This window comes from Megalops cyprinoides, chromosome 21 (assembly GCF_013368585.1).
Source record: "Megalops cyprinoides isolate fMegCyp1 chromosome 21, fMegCyp1.pri, whole genome shotgun sequence".
Taxonomy (NCBI): domain Eukaryota; kingdom Metazoa; phylum Chordata; class Actinopteri; order Elopiformes; family Megalopidae; genus Megalops; species Megalops cyprinoides.
In genome coordinates, this window is record NC_050603.1 from 13,494,278 (window position 1) to 13,509,475 (window position 15,198).

At 43.4% G+C, this 15,198-nt stretch overlaps 2 protein-coding genes across 3 annotated transcripts; one reads left to right on the forward strand and one right to left on the reverse strand.

Annotated features, from left to right (window-relative positions):
* Positions 1-4,168: 4,168 nt before the first annotated feature.
* Positions 4,169-10,769, reverse strand: si:ch1073-513e17.1 (sialin). 2 transcript variants are annotated; one of them, XM_036555436.1, is made up of 11 exons: positions 10,602-10,769; positions 8,888-9,074; positions 8,429-8,649; positions 8,087-8,320; positions 7,772-7,946; positions 7,473-7,591; positions 7,163-7,324; positions 6,691-6,823; positions 5,708-5,855; positions 5,284-5,374; positions 4,169-4,713 (listed from the first exon to the last, which is right to left on the reverse strand). In XM_036555436.1, exons 2-11 carry the CDS (start codon positions 8,982-8,984, stop codon positions 4,549-4,551), a joined length of 1,545 nt encoding a protein of 514 aa, XP_036411329.1. In that variant the 5' UTR covers positions 8,985-9,074; positions 10,602-10,769; the 3' UTR covers positions 4,169-4,548. The 2 variants fall into 2 exon arrangements, with proteins under 2 accessions (XP_036411329.1, XP_036411328.1); XM_036555435.1 differs by having other exon boundaries at positions 8,429-8,652.
* Positions 10,770-10,838: 69 nt separating this feature from the next.
* On the forward strand, positions 10,839-14,626 carry ppt1 (palmitoyl-protein thioesterase 1 (ceroid-lipofuscinosis, neuronal 1, infantile)). Its single transcript, XM_036515628.1, has 10 exons — positions 10,839-11,159; positions 11,449-11,585; positions 12,036-12,145; positions 12,310-12,437; positions 12,735-12,805; positions 12,929-13,031; positions 13,123-13,213; positions 13,306-13,404; positions 13,500-13,571; positions 14,098-14,626. The coding sequence occupies exons 2-10, from the start codon at positions 11,468-11,470 to the stop codon at positions 14,218-14,220; spliced, it is 915 nt and encodes a 304-aa protein (XP_036371521.1). The 5' UTR covers positions 10,839-11,159; positions 11,449-11,467; the 3' UTR covers positions 14,221-14,626.
* The last annotated feature ends 572 nt before the right edge of the window (positions 14,627-15,198 follow it).

The following is a 15,198-nucleotide window of genomic DNA, read 5'->3' on the forward strand; positions in this document are numbered from 1 at the left end:
TTGGAGATAGGATTTCAAACATTAACTAGGCAAACAGTTGAGATGGCTGCCGGTTCTTCACTGCTGAGTTGTATACCTGAAGACAGGAGATTAGTCTGTTCCACACTGGTTTTCAAGACTGGCCTTACAAACTATCAGTGCATGCCTCTGTGTGTGTGTGCCTTTGTAATCACATACCTCTGACATCCCAAAGGTCTCACGAATCTGTGCAAATGTTATCAATGCAAAAATAGGCTCAGTTCATGCAATTGAAATGAACTTTACATTTTGAGTTTGAGTTTGAAAAACCTGTGACTTAGAACTGAGTGGCATCATTATTTTACACAAGTTCCATCACCTTATTTCAAGAGACATGGGTACCCCCCACCCCCATATCAAACTGTAGTGTTGTGTTTTTCATCTGGGTGAAGAACAAAACTTTACTTTTGATTTGCAATTTTTTTGATTTGCAATTATCACTGTATGTTTTTGCATTTTGCAATTTTGTGTTTTTAGCATTACTGCGTAATGTTTCTTGCCAATAATACCAATATATCTGTTTTCCCTATGCTCTTTTCCTAATCAAGATGAAAGTATTGTGTTGGCAGTGTCCAAACCTTGGTGATATGAATGAGAGCAGTTATTGACTGAAGCCCATCTTGGAACCGGTTGCCTCTTTAGTCATAGTGGAGGGTTCAAAAGCCAAACTTCAAGGAATGTTTTGCAACTTTACCAATGCGAACAATAGTCATTATTTGGAGGTTGTGAAGTAATTCTACAAACTATCTGGACTTCACTTCCCAACAGCACCTCCTTGAAATGTAGTACTGCAGTGCTGATGAGAGGTGAAATCCAGAGCTCTCACCCTCTGAGGGCAGTACTTAAGTGAAAGAGAAAAAAGAAAGAGTAAAAAAAGTAATGCTAGACAACAAAAGCTAATTCCAATACAAATAAAATGACTTTTTATGCTTAACAATTTATCAACTAGCCATTCCACAACTGGTTAAGTTCGTGTTCTTTGACACCGGACTGCCAACAATCTAAAATAGACGCACCCTCAAATGCCACCACAACAATGGCCGACACGTTTGTACACACATTCGCCATTTTGATACGCCCAACTAGTGCCTAATGAGACATGACTGGATGTCATAAACCTTTTAAATGTTTTCATGAAACGGGCGCGGCTGGGTTTTATCTGCGAAGCCACAAGAAACTTATCAGTCGAAGAACATGCCCAGTTGAGTGTCAGCGTCAAAGGAGTATGCTCAGTTATAGACGTCTGTTGAGGATCTGAGGGTTAGCAGCACAGACGTGAAAACCCACAGCATGCCTCCACAGCCATCAATGATAATGTTCTTCACATTTTAAACCTGATGTATTTTAGACAATTCAGTTTGTATTTCACTATAAATCTATCGGGTAAAGTAATTCAACGGTTAGAGAAAAGCCGAACTTGCGAAATTTGATTTTATGCAGTATAAACTTGGTGCAACGGATATTAAACTCGTCGGCGCTGTGCAGCTAAAATCACCATAACAACTCCAAGCAGGATTCGGTTCACTCGTTATTTACAAATTCATGGCTTGTTTATTTGGTTAATATCGATATTTTCACTTTAATTTTGCGAGTTATTACGTTTAACTCAAACTCATAGGTACAACGCTTTAAGTTCCCAGGACAAATACTAAGCACTTATTTCCTAGGGGCACCGCAGCAGTGAATTACAACGTAGAATTTCTGAAGCATCGGGCTCACATGGTGCGAGCCGATTATATCAGTGGCTGTGATGTAATTAGGAAGGCATCTGCGGCAAGACAGAGTTCACACTGTGTAAGCACGCATGCGCCATTTCAGGTCCAGCTGGTCACTAAAGGCTGAATCATGCGGTTAAATTCATCTTATTTTCGTATAATATAAGCAGCTGCAGCCAAGGTTAACAGAAATAAACCAGCTAAATATGTCATTACACTACAGGCTTTCTTTCAAGAAATGTTCCCAAGTTAACGAATCAACCAGACCTCCGAACTGATGTTTGATAACTAGTATATAAATAGCCAGTTGCTAATGAAGATATAATTCAATCAGAGTATATTCTTAAACAAAAAACCTAACAGCACTAGGTAGCTAAAGTAAAAGTAGCCTTTTGGCTCAGTACGTAGCTACAATCATTAGACTAACGTTATTTGGGACACACATCGAACAGCTGGTCTTCGAAGGTATCAGAACAGAAATATATGATGTTGGCGGAATTTTCACATAATCTGAGCGTTAATACACCGCATATACAGAGCATTCTGACAACAAAGTCCACTGAATGAAGGCACTTGCCAAGGACACTACTAAAATTAACAATTGCAGTATGCAATGCGCATTTTATTTCACCCAGCTGTGCACATCCGGGTCACACAGAAAATCTGATGCAAGCGGCTAACGTAGTGAAAAGGCGAAATCTGAATTTAACGCCCCCTGGCGAAATCACAAAAGCTATAAACGTTTTTCGTTCTTGTATTATTAACATGCGTCAATATCTTCTTAAGATAATATAATATACATTATACAACAATACATATGTATTAAATATAGTATAAATATACTTTTTAAAAATTAAAATAAGTTTAATTATTTACATTATTAAAACAGTAAGAAATAAACATAAAATGTATGAAAAGGTTTTGTTTGTGAGGAAAAAAAACTGCTTCACAAGAGTGATGTATTCATATTTTTAAGTGTCTTTAGTCAGAAATCAATGGAAAACATAGCTTACATTGCAACGTGTTTATGTTCACACCTTTAACAAAGACACCACAGCAAGTACACACTCTCTTACCTTGCTGTATTTTCCAGACTGTATATGTGTGTGCATGTGTTAAAAATATTAATGTTTCTGACAACTTCTCACAAACACAAAAAATGTATCTCTGCTTCCTACCTAGGTCCCAGAAGGTCTTAATGAACTATTCTCCCTGAACATTTGCTCGTGATAATGTGGTACACACAAGAGTAAATATCCAGCTGTATAAATGGATAACATTGTAAAGAACTGTAACCTATGTAAGTCGCTTTGGATAAAAGCGTCTGCCAAATGAATAAATGTAAGAGTTCACTTCAATTTTCATTATGTTGGTTTAATGAAGACTGTCATTGAATTTATGGTTTCACAAAATTTCAGCCCTTGATAATAGATCTGAGACCAGTGCTGAAGAAAATGGTTCTCAATGGGGTCAGGCTGTCAATAACTTGAGTGAAGCAGGCGTACCTGTATACAGGTAATATCTTGTAACCAGGCCAGGAATGGAAGACCCCTGCCCCCTTCGCCTTCATGGCTTTTGGCTTTCACATAGAGAGGACAGAGGAAGGACAAACCCAACAGACTCACATGGTGACAATTCACATGCCACAAAATGCCAGACAACAGCAGGAATAAACAAATCAACGATAAATCACAAAAACAAGTGAATATCTGACGATGTAGTTTAATACAAAGGCTATGCTGGACTTGACACACCCCTGAGGTCAAACCTTACATGTAACAGTAAAGACACAGAATTCTGACAACCCAGGTTTCCCATAAGACTGCAAAAGTCTCCTGGATTTCAATAGAACGTTCTTCATTTTGTTTTTCATTTTTTTCCCTTCTGGATTTCACACAGTAAAGTCTTTACCTGGATGTCTGCAATGCCAACATATTCAACAGTGGCTATTTTGGTACTTTATATCAACTACTAACTAGGTAAATTGGTCTTCAGGGTAAACACAATACAATGGTGGTGGTTTCATAAGTGTGTGTTGAAGTGGTTTTATCTTATCCTTAAAAATAGACTTTTCACAAATACAGGGAGCTCAAACATTTTAAAACTTGATTTATAAAATATTCTCTTTTAACCATATTCACAGACAATACTGATTAAAAGTCTGATTGGAATAAAAATATAAAAATACAAGTAAACATAATGCAGTAATTCAAACAACTTCTAAGCCAAGGCTTCCACATTTTAGTTACAGCAGCTCAAACTAAAATCAAGAAGAGCTTCTCAAAAAGTTTTTACTGACAGACAAGAATAAAACTGTAAAAAAAATTTTTTTTTTTTTTTTAACCAAATTAACTCAAACCCAGTTCATAGACCAACACCTCATTCATAATTATCATTGAAAGCAATATTAAGTATCAAAGATGTGACCATGGTTGTACACACACATACAACCATTCTAATGTTTGTGTTTGATTTTATCTCCTTGTCTTGATGCTTATTAGGAATGTATCTGTACTTTGGGAACCACTGTTTAAAGGCACTATTACAGTCACAGGAAGGGACATCCCTGAAGTAGTGGTGTAAAGACACAATGTAAACAGTATAAGTCAAGTAGGAGTCAAGCACTGGCACTAGAGAGTAATCTTTACATGGTATTGAAGTCAATACCAGTGGTATTGAACAAATTTATCAAACATTTATATCTCAGACTGGCTTGAAAGAAACTGAAAATGAGGAAGGGTGTTGTTTTGCACAATTTGGTGCATCTCTTTGGCCTTTGATCCGGGCCAAACGCCGGTCAGTTTTTCCCGTATGTTCATGGAGTGTCCACCTGTTCTCCCTCTGTCTCCCTCTCGAATTCCTCCTCTCCAAGGGCCCAGCTCTGGATCTTCCCAGTGCCAAACAGGGTGAAGATGAGGGCTCCACCCGCACTCACCACTGCTGACAAAAAAAACACATTCCTCCACCCAGCCAAGGAGTGCTGCGATAGGGTAAGAGAGAGAGAGAGAGTTACAATTTAAACATCTCTTTACAGTTCAAAGATCTCTTTACTTCATTTTCGGAAGATTCTTTTTTTGATGCTTTGCCCCTTTCCCACCTAATTTATAATTGCCATCTGTACTCTTATATCTTCTCACACCCTCAATGTGTGCACAGGAGTCCTGAAGCAAGGTGAGTGCAATCCCCTGACACTAAGGGACTTTGCAGGTGCCTCATGAGGCATTTGAGTGCACCGTAATGGGGTGACAAGGGAACACCTCTGACATAGCCATCCCTACCCCCAGTGGAATGAAGCAAATTTCTTCAGCCCTTGTGGGCTCTCAGTCACTGTAGGCTGATGACACAGCTGGGACTGAACCCAAGAAGCTCCCTGTGTTTGCGAAAATGCTTTCATAAAATATGTTGGGGAATGCCTGATTAATACTGTACATACAGCAATGAGAGCTGTGCTGGGCAAGGCAACATGTGGGCAGCTTACAGTATCTAACAGGAAGTAAAAGAAATAAGGCAAATGAACTGCTGTGATGTTAGCGATAATGATGACACTTACGTCTTTGGTTAAGTAACCCATGACAATAGGCGCTACAACCCCTGGGATGGTCCCAAAGGTGTTGGTGATTCCCAAAAGCACACCTGCATATCTAAGAAAAGGAAAGAGAGGGTGAAAGTAAGTGAATGTGAGAGACACTGAACTCACAGAGGGCATAAGTGAGACACAGAACAATGGGCAAGACCAGAAGGGTTTGTCAGACACATAGAAACGAGAGAGTGAGCAAGGGGCTACAGCCAGACACAAACAACAATAACAGACCATACTGAGAGAGGCACACAGTCAAACAGCATAACATCAGACTGCCAGACAGAAAAAGCCGCACCGACACAATGACACAGAAAGAATTATGTAAAGACAGAGGGATGCAATATGAAAGACTGATAGGCAGACCCCAGCTACCCTAATGAAAGCAGAAGCGTACCGCGGTGCAATGTCGATCTGGTTGATGAAGACTCCGGCTGCGCTAGTGCCCCCCAGACTGGTGGAGAGTGTGAGGAAGGTCACAGCAAGCACTCCACTGCAGCCTACATAGCCAACAGCAACCAGGAAGGCAGCCGGCAGGAGAAGACCTGTGTGTGTGGTAAGGGGAATACAAACTTTATACTATATGCCAAAACCTTTATAAACAAATTTCACAAATTACAAACTCTACTTACAACATATACAGCAATTATGTATTTTACATACTCCATGCATACTTTTTTAGTACTGTCTAAAAAACAGTGCCCCCCCTTTCCTCCCTTTTTGCAACAGCAAACTGTACCACACCAGGCTTGGCTATTTTTCACACGGCATGTTCCATAGTGCACCACAATGAAGCAAACGCCCCCAGGAGGATAGGTGCATCTTCACTAATGTCATCCGTAAAACAGGTGCCTCACAAGCCACTACTGCGAACACCTGCCCATTGTGGGCGAATGGCAAGGCTGAGATTCAGATCCAGGTCAGCTCTGATTATACTTAACACAGATATTACTGCAAGGATATTTTACTATGTCCATCCAACATGAAAAAACCAAGTTACAGTGCAAAAGGCACTGAGACCTCTGTATCCATTTCCGTTGGCTCACTTGTATGTAAAGACCTTGAAATTGAAAAGAGGCCCATTCTGTTTAATTCACAAAAATGAAAAAAAAAAAAAAATTAGGTAGAAAGTTCTTGATAACCACAGAAATCACTTTTAAAAATGAGATAATCTGAGGGAAAGATGAGAGGCGCCATTTTAATACAAGTGATTACATTATACTGTACAATATTTTAAGAAATCTTGGACATCCTAACCACTTTCTATCCCTTTTTAGACACTTTGACACTCAGTCCTCTCATCCATGCTCTCCTCTCCTCTCACCCTCTCCCCATATTTCCCCTCTTTTCCTCTCCCAGTCTCTCCTCTAGCCACCTTGCCTGTGAGAGTGAAGATCTTGCGAACTGCAGTGACACTCAACAGCTCCCTCTCCAGGAGGTGATCTGCTACTACACCTGACAGCACAGAAAACAGCCAACCACCTAGATATGGCAGAGCAGACAGGAACCCATTCTACAGAGAGAGTGAGATAGGGGGAAGTTAGTCAACATTTAAGCTCAAAAACAATTTATAATGTACATTTGTAAATCAGAAATGTAGTTGGTCACTAATTTTGTGAAATGAGTGGAGAAAGCTGACATAGCATGCACATATCTTTTGCTAGGGGAAATGCCCTCATTACAACTGCAAATTGTACAACTGCTAAAAGTCTTTCATTCTCCCCCTATCTCCCCTTTCTCTCTGTCTAATATACTCAGTTCTGAAAATCCCCTATTCCTCCCGACACATCCCCCCTTCCCGTTCTTCTGCCAGTACAGTCCCCTTGTTATTTTAAGGTCTTTTTGTCCTCACCTGCCGAAGGTCAAAGTGCAGCACGGTGTCCATATATGTAGGCAGTGAGGTCAGTAGTGTGTAGTATGACCAGTTGGAGCACATCTGAGCGAGGTTGATTGCCCACAGCGGCACAGAGAGCAGTATGGATGTCAGAGGCACTGACCAACCATGGGCGCCACCCTTTAGCAGGACAAAGAGGAAGAAAGAAAAGGACAGACGGTTCAGTACACTACAGTACACAGATCAGGGGTTAGTATGCTAACTTGCACTGACAAAGAGATTTTTCAAGTTAGCATCACGTTGACTCATCACAGACAGGGAAAATTACCTGAGACCCAATGGAATTGATGATGTAATCTTTCTCACGCTTACTGATTCGTGGATGAGAATGAGGATCATCTGATACAAAGATGAACCAGAACACTCCCCACAGACAGCCTGCACCCCCTGGTGGTAACAAGAGGTGCAGAAGCATAAAAGGCGTATACATATACGAGTATGCAATTGGGATGTGCTTGAGTGTATAAATGTGTATCTGGGTGTGTAAGGGCATGAATGTGTGTGTGTATGTGTGCATGTGATTATGTGTAAGTGTGTGAGAATGTACATGCTGGTATGTCTCCTCACCACAGCAATAGAAGACTGCTGGCCAGCCCAAGGTGTTGCAGATGAAGCCTGTGAGGGGCAGGGCTAAAAAGGCACCAAAATTTGCCCCTGCTCCCGAGAAGGTCATGAGGCGAGACCTTTCCAGGGGCGGAGCCCAGCGAGCCCACATCGCCATCATTGCTGGGAACGTCACACCCTGATGGACGCACACAGACATACCAAAATATTCAGCTGTGAATTGGTCTCCATGTCCACACACACACACACACACACGCACACGAACTCACACTCTCACACACACACACAGCAAACATCCCTCCTCCCACCTGCTCTCACCTCCCCAAAGCCTTCCAGTGCCCGCAGAGTGAAAAGCCAGGGGACCCCAAGGTCAGCAGCAAGTGGGGTGAGGAGGGTTAGGACTGCCGTGCCCATAACCCCCCCGCCCAAGAAGATCTTCCCTCCTAGACGCCCAGACAGGTATCCCCCTGGGATCTGGGTCAGCAGGTACCCAAAAAAGAATGCTCCCAACAACAGCCCTTGAGTGGCAGGGTCCCATGCATACTGGGGGATCTGACAGATGGGAAGAGAGATATTGTGGGAAACTGTCTTAGCTGTTAAGCGTCATTTTGTGAGTGTGTATGTGTGTGTGCGTTTACATGTTTCAGAACAGCTTCTCACCCCATCTGGTTGCTCTACACTGTTGCTACTGTTGTTCAGCCCAGGGCTGGGGGCTGGACATGCCTGCACAGAGGAGCCGTTGATGACTGGGCGAATACTAGTTCCATTGACCATCGCAACCATGGCAACACTAAGATTGACACGCAGTCCATAGACCACAGCAAAGCCAAAGAACATCAGAACTGCCAGGTTGTAGCGAGCAGAGCAGCACTGAGGGGGCACTGCTGAACATAACAAACACACTGTTAAGCTCTTGTCACACCGAGAGTGAAAAATGAATGACAGATGTTGAAAGAAAAAACCGTTCTCTGGAGCGATAGCCAGAATATAGTATATCAGTTTCATGATGCTTTATAATTCCTTTTTTTTTTCTAACCTGACACATATGTACAAACTATTGCTCTGACAGCGCTAAACGCACACAATGACTGAACCAGCACATTAAAAAGAAGGACACACCTGACTCCTCCTCCACTTCTTTCTTTAAAAGCGGTGTGGCTTCCTCATTGTGGTCATCAGGGGCGGAGTTAATGGAGTGGCCCTGGTACAGCGCCATGACGACTGATCAGACAGGCACACGCCCAAAGGTCAGGTGACAGTGGAGAGGGGCCCCGGAAGCGTCACTGATCCATGCTGTCCACGCACCCTGCCGCACACACACGCACATGCACACAGTCAGTGACACCAGTCAGAGACAGAGAGAATGAGGGACTGATATGCTGCTAAACCAACAGAGTCGCTCCAAAGGGTTTGGCTCTGTATGGATCGGATGAGTTGTACATCAGCTGAGCGAGTCTTGGTCATGTGCTGTGACCCCTCCACTTCACGTGCCTCAGCTTGAATGACCACTCAGAACACAACAGGTTAGCCAACAAAGTTAATAGTAAACTAGGGGGAAAAAACAAGCACTCGGTGTACACGGTAAACAGTAAAGACATTTGCAAAGCCTAAGATCCAATGCTAAGAAATGCTACAGCTGGAAAAGAGAATGAGAATATCTACGTTAAGCAGCTATACACCTGTGAAATGCAAATTAATTAATGCTTAGCTCTATATTTAAGATTAACATTTATGTATGCTTTCTAAGCCAGGCTGAAGAAGATACCGATTGATTGCTGAAAACAGCACAGGCAAGAACACACAACATGTCAACCGACACGCGTGTACACACTGTCAGGGGCAGGACTCTTAACACTTTTGGGCAGGGCTGGGCGTGTGTAAAAGGCAGTATGGACTCGTGCAGGACTGTTATTCGGAGCAAGGCTCTGCTGCACATGAGACAGATGACAGGCAGCAGACTCAGTCAGATGTGTTTCTGCTGACAGTGATAAAAACTCCATCACAAGGGTCACAGTCAGCAGGACCAGTCTCTCAGCTTTAGACAGAGAAGAGAGGGATATAGCACAGAACAAGCATGCATCCACATACGTGCTCACTTATACACACACCCATGTTCACATACATGGACACACACACACGCATGTAAATACACACACTCTCACAAACAGATGAAGCTGGTGTCAAGAGTGGCTTGCTGTTACCAATGAAACTTACTGCATGAATGATGTGACCCTCTCCTGTTGATAGCTATGAGAAACTGTGCTAACATTGCCCGTGGTTAGCGTGTCAGGGATGAAAGCTCCACGTATCCTCCGGCTACACGTGCACTCTGGTTACCACGGCTGCTCCCAGTATTTTAAAACTGGCTTCCTCTTTTTCATCGAAATCTGCTGCTTTCCCCAAAACGCACCTTCGCACTTCATGATTTTATGCTGTCTAGCTAATAGTCAGATTTCGAGAGTTGTGTAATTGTGTGTAATGAGTTTATGAAATTATTCACCACATTAAAACGACACTGAAAATGACTGCCACCACAAACACGCTGTGAAGGAATACTTTGAGGGAATATCGTACCACGAATGTGAAATCCAGCAACCAACCAACCAAATTATGCATTAACCAACCGTGATTATCGTAACTCTTAACTTCCACATGTCCTGTGTGGTTTACTAGCAGTTTAAGTTTATTAGCAAGCCAACCAGCCAACCAATTAACTTTCTCTCTGGTTACTGTGGCAATAGGCTGTACTGTGAACAGCGAAGCTGTGTGCTCACTCGCTACAACAAAAGGCAGGTACGGGTTCATGGCTAGCAAACAAGCTCGGGGACCTTACCTGATAATGAGAGTTAGCCGACTGGGTCCAGTCGGTCGGGGTCGAGTCGAGGCCGAGCGCAGGCCCTTGATGCTTATGTGGTGACTTGCATTGGAAGTGCGGCTGTATACTCATCGCCAACCCGATCGATTAGAGTGATGCTCGGTGAAGCAACAATAATATTTTTTAACCAAGATGGGGTAAGCCGACTGTCATATGACACGCGGCTGTCCACTCCCCTACCATGTGACGCGGAAGTAACAAGTACAATAATAGACTTGAGATCTTTGGGGATTTTAGGCAGTAACCACCGAGAGCAAATGTCGCTGATGTTGTAGATATTCAGGAAACAACGGCGTTACTCCTGGCTGCTGGCATTTTGTTCAAACCAGGCCTTACTTGGTTTGCTAGTGTAAATTCGGGCTAACTTCAGCCTCACTTTGCCTTGGCGCTATAGCTAGCTGGTTACCAAGTTTGACACAACTGAAGCCGAAGAATCTGCTTTAAAGCTTTTTAAGCCATCCAGAAAATAAACAGAGTGGACGAGTGTCATTGATATCAAAGGACTGGTGCTCATAAGTAAGTACGATACTAGCAAGCTTGCCCAGAATCGCTCGAAAGGTGGTCTGGTCGATAATGTTTACTAATTAACTAGTAGCCTGCAAGGAAGCGTTTGAACCAGGAGAAAATGCGCAAAAGTGGGTTAAGCTTCGCATGCAACTAAAGCGTCTTAAACCAAGTTTGGGTGCATTTTTTGAAAACACATGACTGTTTTCCCCTCTTTGGGTCACATGATGTACTGATTAATATTCTGTGCTGTCGTTTCGGCGATCACTCTGATTGCGTCTGTTTTGTCTCGCTGTTTTAGACCGCTTCAGTGTTCGGACATGACTTCCTCGCCTCTACTGCGGCTTCTGTTCGGCGCCGGGCCGCTGCTGCTCCTTGTCTTAGGCTCGGTTGTGGGATCTAACACGACCGTCCCGCTCGTTATGTGGCACGGCATGGGTGAGAATTTGAAATGACATCATTTTTTATTTTAAACGTGCATGTGTAATGTGATGTCTCTTCTTGTCGTGCAAGTCGTGTGAAGTCGTGTAAACAGTACTGTGTTCATGCTGAAATACGACTGACGCAGAATGAAAATATAAGTCATTAAAGCTGCCGAACTGTGGAAAAACAATGGCGCGGCTCAGTGTTGAGTATATACGCAGAGAAAAAAACTGAAGTTTATTTCAGCCTTCCTGTTTATACAGAAGTGTTCAGAGACTAGCACATTGTGGAAGGGTGCTTCACACATTGAGACACGGAAGTGTTACTGACCACTTCCCTCTTTGAAAAAGGCCGTTATTTTCGCACGCATTGTTTTGCCTCCTGCCCTTCACAGAAAGGGACTTTATAGCCACAAGAAATGTCACTTGTGTCCATCTCTGTCCTTTCTCCCTTCTGTGCATATAGGGGACAGTTGTTGCAACCCACTGAGTATGGGTGCAATTAAGAAGATGATTGAGAAGGAGGTTCCCGGAGTGTATGTTTTATCACTGATGATTGGCAAATCCATCTCGGAGGTACAACATCCATTTTGCCATCTCTCCCTACCCAACTGTGCAAACATGACCCCGGCCCCTCAGACGCCCGTCATACCAATCCCTTTCACTTCCCTGTACTTCCCCTGCCCCCCCCCCCCCCCCCCCCCCCCAGCACTAACCCAGACTTCTTGTTTCCCTTTCAGGACACAGAGAACAGCTTCTTCATGGACGTGAATGCACAAGTGTCTTTCGTCTGTGACAAGCTGGCCCGGGACCCCAAACTTAAAGGGGGTTACAACGCCATGGGTTTCTCCCAGGGGGGGCAGTTTTTGTGAGTAGAGGTGGTGGGTGGAGACCTGTTGCTGCGGGAGTGGTGGGGATTTCAGCTGGAGAGTACATACCTAATTACTATTGGACCAAAAGAATATAGGTGTATATCACAGAGAAAAGGTGGATTGTGATAGAATTGGATCATTTCAACAGGTAAAGCTGGAAGAATTATGTTCCTATGTGGCAGAGGGGGCCAGGGCAGAGGACTGATTCAGAAGTTTAGGATATTTGAATGAATGGAAGATGCCTCTTATCTGTTTCTCCATCGTATTTCTCAGCTCTCTCTCCACCCTTCTAGGAGGGCGGTGGCTCAGCGTTGCCCATCCCCGCCTATGAAGACCCTGATCTCTGTCGGGGGGCAGCATCAAGGTAATGGCTCCGTAGCAATGGTGTGTTGTTCTCTCTCTAGTTTCTTAAGTTCAGTAGCCAGCACTGTCTCAGTCTGTTTATAACCCTGTAAAATCTCTTCGCTTTTCTTTCTCATCCTTCCAGGAGTGTACGGCCTACCCCGCTGTCCAGGAGAGAGTTCACACATTTGTGACTGGATCCGCAAGCAGCTTAACTCTGGGGCCTACAGCGACTTTGTGCAGAAACAGTACGTAGGTGTGAGTGTGTGAGTGTGTGTGTGTGTGTGTGTGTGTCTGGCAGGCATCAATCTTCTTTCTCAATATTTCTATCTCTCTTAGTCTTGTGCAGGCGCAGTACTGGCATGACCCCCTTAACGAAGAGCTGTACAAAACACACAGCCTTTTCCTTGCTGATATCAACCAGGAGCGGGTCTGTCTCTTTTTCTCTGTGTCCATCTGTCCATCCACATCCATCCAGACTGTCTCGACACAGTTCCTAACCACCCATTCTTCCCCTCCCAGGCAGTGAACGAGTCCTATAAGAAGAATCTCCAGTCTTTGGAAAAGTTTGTGATGGTCAAGTTCCTGAAGGACACCATTGTTGACCCTGTGGAAACAGAGGTAGAGGATGATAGTGTGGCTGGCAGCTGATGCCACTTTGTCCATAATTAGGGTATAATCACATGCTGAGTGCCCCTCTCCTCTGTCTTTCCCAGTGGTTTGGGTTCCTGAAGCCAGGTCAAGCCAAGGAGACTGAGACTCTTCAGGAAAGCGCTCTGTATAAAGAGGTACATTCACGTCTTTCACCCACCCACATATGTGAGCACACACTTGCTGAGAACATGCTTTTGTACAACACAAGTACAACAAAGTCATTGGTGGCTGAGTATTCAAGCGTTCTGTGGAGTTTCCAGGCAGTTTTAAGGTGAGAACTGGGCCTGGACTTCAGAGGAGGTATTGTTTGTGGACAAATACTATTGCTGCTTTTGCACATACAGTATGTGGAGGTTGCCATAGAGTCACCCACTGGGCCACTGGCATATTGGAATGGTTAAAAGGTTGTGCAGTTTGTAATGTCTGTCATGTTCAAATCTGTTTTTCTTTGGGGTATTGTACTGCAGTGTTTTCTAACTGACATTACCTATTTAAAGGAGAGTCAGATCAGATTTCCTGGTACTAACTTTGAAGGAATCTCAGGGAAACTGTGTATTTAGTCATGAAATAATGTAGACTGTATATTTTTAGTCCCCTACCAACAGGGTCTGTGTGCATTTAGTCCAGTGGTGACAGAGTCTGTGTGTGTCTGTTTTGCAGGATCGTCTGGGGCTTGCGGAGATGGACAAGGCAGGGAAGCTGGTGTTCCTGTCCTCAGATGGGGATCACCTGCAGTTCACAAGGGAGTGGTTTAATGCCAAGCTACTGCCTTACCTGCGATGAACTTACACACACAATGTGGACATTCTTGGGCCCACAAGCAAACGCGCACAAAATCAGCTTCCAACAACGATACACTGTAGGGTATGTATGCACTCCTAACCAGCCTGACTCATCGTTACCTTAATTTACAGTGAATTCAAAGATCATTGCCATTGCTCTCCTGTTTACTTGCTGTAATCAGTCATTGCTTAAATGCACAGAACCTGTCTGCCTTTGTGGGCATATAACTCTTTTTTACTCTGTCTGTTGTACTGAAGAATAAATTTGAGATTTTAATTCAGCTCTTCCCAGAACAATTAAAACCAGAAGACTGGCACAGCAAGATGTGAATGGACTAAATGCATTGACTTTAAATCTTAGTTTTGTATGTTTTTTGGAAATGGAAATAAAATTGTACTGAAATGTCTTTTGTTTTTTGGGGGGTGCTTTTATGTACAATGATAAAACATGGTATTTAGGCTAATAATGCCAAGATGCTGATAACGGGTAAATTCCAGGTACTGTGGATGTGGTAGAACAGCAGTCAGCTCATCACCCAGCCAGAAATAGCAGGTGCTATTTATAAAATATATCAAACATTTCTCTTATGAAGGATTATTTATTCATCAAATGCTGTGAGGATCTAGATTAATTCAAATAGTATAACTAGGAAGAGAAGTAGTTTTGTTTACATTAAAGTTGTTTCCCTTTGCCCATTTAAGACACCCTCAGCTGCCCCCATGCACAGCTATACTGTGCAAGGCCTTGACATTAAGAGGCCCGTTCAGGAACAAATCTGTTGCAACACTGCATTCACTGGATGCAATAGTGGTGACACTGGACACTGAAGTGACTTGTTAAGTCCAGCTACAGAACAGTGTGCTGCAGTCTAACGTGTGAATGATGCAGTGCAGTTATGCAGCAAATGGTCCACACATTAGTGTCCATTGCAGCTTTTCATCTAGACTGAATACAAGGTGCAACCTCTTGAAATCCTGC

Excerpts from the sequence above, each read along its gene's own strand:
- si:ch1073-513e17.1 (XM_036555435.1), bottom strand. The coding sequence starts at position 8,984 with ATGGCGCTGTACCAGGGCCACTCCATTAACTCCGCCCCTGATGACCAC. Across the intron at positions 8,653-8,887 it reads AGAAGTGGAGGAGGAGTCAG|CAGTGCCCCCTCAGTGCTGC; the intron begins GTGTGTCCTTCT and ends TGTTATGTTCAG. Across the intron at positions 4,714-5,283 it reads TGGGTTACTTAACCAAAGAC|CACTCCTTGGCTGGGTGGAG; the intron begins GTAAGTGTCATC and ends ACCCTATCGCAG.
- ppt1 (XM_036515628.1), top strand. The coding sequence starts at position 11,468 with ATGACTTCCTCGCCTCTACTGCGGCTTCTGTTCGGCGCCGGGCCGCTG. Across the intron at positions 13,032-13,122 it reads AGCGACTTTGTGCAGAAACA|TCTTGTGCAGGCGCAGTACT; the intron begins GTACGTAGGTGT and ends TATCTCTCTTAG. Across the intron at positions 13,214-13,305 it reads CTGATATCAACCAGGAGCGG|GCAGTGAACGAGTCCTATAA; the intron begins GTCTGTCTCTTT and ends TTCCCCTCCCAG.